The sequence below is a fragment of the Trachymyrmex cornetzi genome, unplaced genomic scaffold, assembly GCF_001594075.2.
Source record: "Trachymyrmex cornetzi isolate Tcor2-1 unplaced genomic scaffold, Tcor1.1 C4012164, whole genome shotgun sequence".
NCBI classification, from domain to species: Eukaryota; Metazoa; Arthropoda; class Insecta; order Hymenoptera; family Formicidae; genus Trachymyrmex; species Trachymyrmex cornetzi.
In genome coordinates this window covers 108-7,447 of record NW_017295522.1, presented here as the reverse complement: position 1 = coordinate 7,447, position 7,340 = coordinate 108, and the positions used below count along the sequence as shown (strand labels likewise).

General features: G+C 32.4%; 1 protein-coding gene across 1 annotated transcript; it reads left to right on the top strand.

Annotated features, from left to right (window-relative positions):
• Positions 1–175: 175 nt before the first annotated feature.
• LOC108757404 (BAI1-associated protein 3) lies at positions 176–6,602 on the top strand (the record flags this gene model as incomplete). Its single annotated transcript, XM_018522036.1, has 7 exons — positions 176–255; positions 764–935; positions 3,199–3,366; positions 3,496–3,562; positions 3,970–4,159; positions 6,288–6,434; positions 6,558–6,602. Coding segments are annotated over exons 1-7 (869 nt in total), but the record flags the coding sequence as incomplete, so codon positions are not given.
• Between the last annotated feature and the right edge of the window lie 738 nt (positions 6,603–7,340).

Genomic DNA, 7,340 nt, shown 5'->3' with positions numbered 1-7,340 from the left:
AGAGGGGGGGAGAGAAAGAGAGGGGGAGAGAGAGAGAGAGAGAGCATCGATAGCGATCGATAGTTTCGCGAGATTGCGAAACTGGGTGTACACGCGACGTGAAAAAATCGCTGGACTAATAAGCTACTATATGAAGTACGGAAATACGATTTTATTAACAAATGCAAATTGCGCAATGTGCATTGATATATTGCGAAACTTGCTTGCATTAGAATATAAGGACAAAGCAGACATGCATTTAGCTACCGTAAATGCGTATGTAATGATACAAAAGCAATGTAAATCAATTGTTCAGTCATAATCATTTATAAAAAGTTATCTGTCCTATTTAAAAATATTTTTATATAAGCGTATAAAATAACAAATCAAGAATAAAATTATATCTGAATCCGCTTATTATAGAGAAAAATTCTCATGTTTTTTAAAAGTACGGCAAATGCGCATGCATGTGTTTGCTTTATCTACTAATATTTGTTATTATTAATATAACGTGCATATTTGGATTTATCTATCATCGAAATGCTTGTTTAAATATAAACATATTTCGTGACAGATATTAAATATAGATAATAATTTGAAAATATGTTATTAATTTTAATATGAACTTTTACTACATAGTATTATATTTGTTATATAATTAGGTGTGTTTACTATACAATTTCTCTATTTGTTATAAAAAACTAATCTGTTTTTATATCACAACACAATACAAAAATATAAATTATTGATATTAATATTTAATTTAATTGTCTGTTGATTACAGTGTTCAAGAAACAGATGGATCCTTTTTTGAAAGTTTCACCGCATTATCCTGGAAACAGGAGAATCGGAGACTCGTTGTCCTTCAGGAAGTGGAAGCAAGAGCGAAGGAACCGCCACCGCCGTCCAGAGATTCAAATTTAACTTCGCAACCATATCGGCTTAGCAAAAAAGAGGTATTTTTATAATTTCATTAATTTTCTATATAACACGTGCATGATTTTTGTTTGTTTTATCGTAACAATTTTATTTTACTTTTTAAACTTTCTCGTTCTAATTTCAAAGAACTAGGTGATTTTTTATTTCCTGCTTTTTATTATTTTATAAACTCCGGCAAAGTTTTTACAGTTGTTAGTACAAGTGCGGCAAATTTCCCACATTTTCGCACTACGACTATATCGCGTGCGACCTAACGTTGTTACATTTAACACGCGTCATTCTGGTTGCAACGGGCTTTGCATGCGGACGAGTAGTTACGTCCATTCCGTTTGAAGTATTATTCTAAGTAGATAAAGTCAGTTGAGTCGTTTGGGTCAGACGACCACGTTCGCTCGTCGATCGAACTAACAGGTAGAAAACCTGTAATGAGAGTACGTCGTCGTCATCGTTTCGACGTCACCGACTGTAATGCACGCACGAATAAAGTCCGTATTTCCAAGTCGATGTTCCGATTGCAAATCTCGAAACTACGATTTTAAATTCAATTCGCTCTCTCTGTAATTCCTTCATTATTACTAATTCGCCTAACTACCTATCCAATAAAATTGATAGAAAATACGTTAGCCAAACGACATTATATAGTCGTATATATTTGCAGATAAAAATACAATTATTAATTTATATTATATAGAAATGTAATATTAAATGCAATGTTAATATAAAACTCTTTCCACGTTGACAAATATGTTGTTTAAAAATTACAGGAACACTCGTATATTTGCCGTGCTCCAAAAAGATACACATAAATTCTAATAAATTCTAAATATTGTTCATATTTATAAATGTATGGATCTATGGATCCTTGTGAATTTGTACAGCTCCATTTATATGTCTCCGGATTTGTGATAGATAGATACGGATACAACTATCTTATGTATTTCCTATCTCTCTCGGTGAAATATGTGTATTTTTCTCGCTGTAGGTCCCTAGATAACCGCACAATTTTTCGCACTGTCGTCTCACAAGCTCTTGACTCTCGTAAAATAAATACCCAAGTGGAAAAACACTTTTAAGTAAATAGCTTTTTCACGAAAGCTTGTGAGTTTTCACCGAAACTCTCATGTCAAGCTCTGCTCATCATTTTAACGTACCTTTCTCTTCCAATCTCCTTAGGTACAATATTCCTGCCGCTCCCGACTCTTTTTAATCTTTATTCATTGTCCCCATCTTTGTAGCGTAAAGGTTGTTATGGATGTTACGTAAGAGATTAATTGACGAAAAGCCGGTCATCGCTTTGTTAATAAGAAACGAGAGAGGAATATTCCTTGTAATATCGAAAAATGACATGGAATAGAGAGTTTGCTACATAATGACATTACGAAATTATTCATAATTATCTTTTGTTTCTCTCTCTAAATATAAATTTATACAATAATGTTAATATACAAACAATAATATAAAATGATTATATATAATAGTACGGTGTTTACTAACTAATACATTTTCCAAAATTTTTATACAAATTTATTTATTAATATTTTCTTAAACTCGATCATTTTTTATTATTTTAATGAAATAGTAATAATATATGTGTTTCCGTGTTCGAATTAAACGGCATAATATCGGCTAAATTATGAGAGCTCGACGCCTCTTGAATTTATATTCTATCTTCTATAAAACGAGTTTGTACTTTTCTTCGTATAATGAATATCGTATTGCTTTAAATTCCTACAAAAAGGAACAGAGAAACACGATCATTTAGCTAGACAAAGGAAATCTTTAACTTAATCATCTTGCAATAGAATTTCCCATATATTTTAAGAGAAGAATTTATAGCATTAATATTATTTAATATTACTGTATTTGACAGTTTCGTAAACTAAATTGCTTCTAATGATTATAATTGTGCAATAAAATAACTTTTCGCTGCAGTAAAAATTTTAACAATATGATTGTAATCTTTATTATAATAAATGTACTATTATTAAAAATTATAAGAAATATTTTATTTTGAAAATTAATTATAATTTGACTCAATACGATGTATTTACATTGGCATTAATTGTTAACAAATAGGTATTTAATAAAACAATTTTTTAAATAAAATATATAACATGGTTATTTTAATAATATTTATTTTTTATTCTATGCAAAATGGTTGAGAAGAATTTAAAAAAAACATATAAATTTAAACATATTACTTTTCTGAAAATATCAATTATTCGTAAGCAACTTATTATATGCTGAATATTATTAAAAAATTGGTATTTTACTTTCTAGATGGAGCAATTATACATAGAGGTTCTTTACACGATTGCAAACACTGTAGGCGCCAGTACAGGACAATACGCGCATTACAAGGAAGATCTTTATCGATACGCCCAAGAAGCCTTCGGAGTCCCACAGGATCAGCACCGACGATATCTCAATATTGCCTCGGAAGAAAAGGTATATCCGTTTATTAACTTTCCTCTCAAATACGATATCTCGATTCTTCTCTCTTCGAAAAATATGTCATCAAACCGTTATTTGTGTCACAATAAAAACTAAATCAAATAAACTTATTTACTATTGCAGCCACCTATTGTTGTGCTAAGCGTGGTGGTGATCGAAGCTGATGGACTCGAGGCAAAGGACGTCAATGGTAAGTTAAGTCAATTCATTGTTAGTTCCATTCCGAGTTGCGATTATCTTTTGAATTGCAAACGAGTAAAAGTACTCACTATCCCATAAAATTAAGTTTCCCGATTACAAATAAATGACTAAACCGTATTCCACAAATAACTTAAAGAGCAGTTAAAACTTTAACAAAATTTTCACTTAGTTAAAACTTAATTATATGAAAATATTTAATCTTGAAAAAATTTTAGTTGCAGTAAACGTCGTTCTTGCTCTTGTTACTGCAAAAAGATTTCTACCATACACTTGCAAGAAATTTTCTGACTAAAATATTATCAGAAATTATCGGAATGTAATAGACAAAATAAAAATCACATACAAACTATACACAATACTCTTTTTACTGAAAGAATGTATTGTCATGTTCTTTAGGATTTAGCGATCCTTACTGCATGCTGGGAATACAGCCCGGCAACCCAGGTGCACCATTGAGTCCACAAACGAATTTAACGGCGCATTCGCCGCATACACCCCCAGCATCCCCGAGGCAAGCAATTCGCGCCCTTTCCGATGGCGTCGACATCGAGAACTCCCATCATGAGAAGCTTCGAAAGCATCACAGGTAAGTTGAGAGGAAGAAATGATTATATTCTCATATCAAATAATACGAAAATACGTAAACGTTTTGTAAAAATATTATTATAATTTCTGTAGTTTCTGTTTGGCAATCAATTATTATAATTAGAAATGCGAGATGATGTGAGCAAATCTTATCACGTTTAGTTTAGGATGTCTAGTAGTCTTTTAGTCTAATCTGACAGATATTGTGTTAACCATTCTAAATAAAACTACTGCTCATGGAAGTTCTATTGTTTATTTCGTAGGAAATATGTCAACATATTGTAGACGTAGAATTGAACTTTCCCCTTTTAAAGTATCTTCTATCCTGACAGCACACAAACATTAGCTATTATTGATATTACAACATGATTGATATTAATGATGCGATTGCACTCTCTCGTGAAAATGTCATTTATTGTTCAACACAAAAATTGCATCCTATCTACCGTTATCAGCGGTACGATAAAAATTGATGGTGTGCTACTTAAGATAAGTGACTCTTAAAAAATTAATATCACAAAAAGTAATATCTAACTGGTATTACTTTTGGAAAGAATGAAATGTATTCATATACAAATTGACAAATATTGTTCCATAATTCTTTACGACTTTATAAACAAAATACACAAATTAATAGTATCGCGCGATATTCTAAATTCTTTATCCATCTTCTAAGAGAAAGTATTGCGTGATTATATTTTTGGCATAATAGAAGATTACGGCTTAAGAAATCAGCACGTGCCAATCTAAAATGTTACGAATCCACAATAATATATGCATTTACTACACGCTAACTCCGACGACATTTGCGACAATACGACGCGATGTACAATGGACGCGCCGGATACAGCAAGTTCTGTGAACGAGCGAGCGAGTCGTTCTCCGGAATAGAGAACGGGCAAGAGCATTGAGAGAGCAAGCCCATTTTGCTGTGTATCTTCATATATTGTTCCGTTCGCCACCTGGTGGTATAAGTAAAGTGATTAATGCATCGGCAAGAGAGCTTAGAGCGTACAGTGCATCACTAGCTGCAACGAGACACGCGACGTCTACGGGAAGTGTCGTACGCCGTGTATGCTCTTCGTTAACCGCGTGAAATTCCATCCGGATTCTGCGAGAGCGGATGTCATGCTGCATATTGGCATTGAAGATTTGGAAGCTTTGTGAGAAAACTTAAGACTCTATTCCCAGCAACGACATAATTTACCAATTAGTATCAAAATCCTATCTATCTTTCGAGATTATTGTGTTACAATATACATTTGCAAATAAAATGGATTCGTGTATTTCATAACTAATAAAAGACAAATATAAAATAAAACGTAATAATTTAAATATAGCTTGAAATATATTCTATAAGAAAAGAAAGATTTGAAAGAGATGAAAAATGTGAAGTTATTGGCTGCGTTCAGCAGAACGTTTATTTTACAACTGTTAAAATTAAGTTTTCTTTGCGCTGATTGGATTATACTTTTAGATCTATAGAGGAATGGTCCTATCATAGCAGTCATAAAATGATTGTAAAACTGTTGTGTTCTACTGAACGTCGCTTTTCTCAAAAGGATTGAAAAAGCAAATCCGTGTTTAGAATGTAAGTTTTAAAGATGCAAATATTAGATTATAAGAGTATATTTTATTATTCATTTTGTGTAAGTATTTTTATTAATTTTTTTATTTCTCGTTTATTTTGCAACTGTTAAAAATTTTCTTTGCGCCATTGGATTATACTTTTAGATCTAGAGACAGAGAGAGAAAGAGAGAGAGAGAGAGAGAAAGAGAAATGGTCCTATCTTAGCAGATAATCGTAAAACTGTTCTGTTCCACTGAACGCAGCCATTTTCGAAAGAATTAAAAAAGTAAATCCGTGTTTAGGATATACCTAAGTTTTAAAGATGCAAATATTAGATTATAATAAGATTGTACTTTATTATTCATTTTATTTAAGTATTTTTATTTTTTTTTTATTTTTCACTATTGATTATGTACTTCCGTTTCTAAAGACGGAAGAGGTAAGTTTGCTGAAAAAATTAAACAACAAGGTTTAGTAATCAGGAATCATTAAATGGTTGGATGTTAGAAATTATCGAAGCATTAGTAACGACGGTACTAAACTGTTCATTCAAAATCAGTTTCAGGCTTTCATTTAAGCGCAAGGAGCACAGCAGCAGGCGGGAACACCGTGAGTCCTTGAGCGGTGCTCTACCCGCGAAGTTTATACGAGCTACCTCCGTGAAGCCGCATACGTTGAGTCCGCGTTGGAACGAGAAGTTCCGTTTGTAAGCGAAAACTTTGGGGCCTGACCCCCTCGTAATTGGCTCTCGCAATGGCGATCCTTTATTAAGTCTAACTAGTGCAAATCCGTGTACTCATACATAACCATACTCCGATTCCTGTTTCAGCGACATTGATGACATCAATACAGACATTCTTCATCTGGACATATGGTGAGTCTGCACTGCATGCGTAATAATTTTCTATTATGTTACTATTATATTATCTTAAAAATTATACAAGCTTAGAATAATTAAAAAACAAATGGAGGGCTAATGAGAGTTTTTTATCGCGATAATTCGTGCGATAAAAAAATTTTTATTTCATATTACGATAAGTCTGACGTTTCGGCTTCACTTCGAGCCATCCTCAATATATCTGAACCATACAAAATAGAATAGTTCCTAATGGCTAAACGAGAAAATGATTGTGATGCTTCATATGTCGGTTAGACAAAGAGGACTTTAAAAACGAGAATCACGGAACATCGTAATGATATCCGAAGAAATAGTAGTAATCATTCGGTCGTCACAGATCATAGATTAGATTGTAACCATGAATTTGATTAGGACAATATTGAGATTGTGGACAGGGAACGGTTTTTATATAAACGACGTATTGCGGAAATGTTGTATATACAATTACAAAAGAATGGTTTAAATTTACAATCTGATACTGAATTTTTACACCACGCGTATATTTCCATTCTTAATAATTAACATTAATGTTGTTCCGTCGAATTCTTGGTCTGTCTTCGTTACATAATTCATATGTGAAATTATTGTAAGTACGGCTTTATGACTTATTGTTCTATGCTTTTGATAATATGTAAGTTCGTATTGGACATTCTCGTTTTCTCGCATTGACATTATTGTTTTCGAGCGTTTATTTCAGTTTGACTTATTTGATTG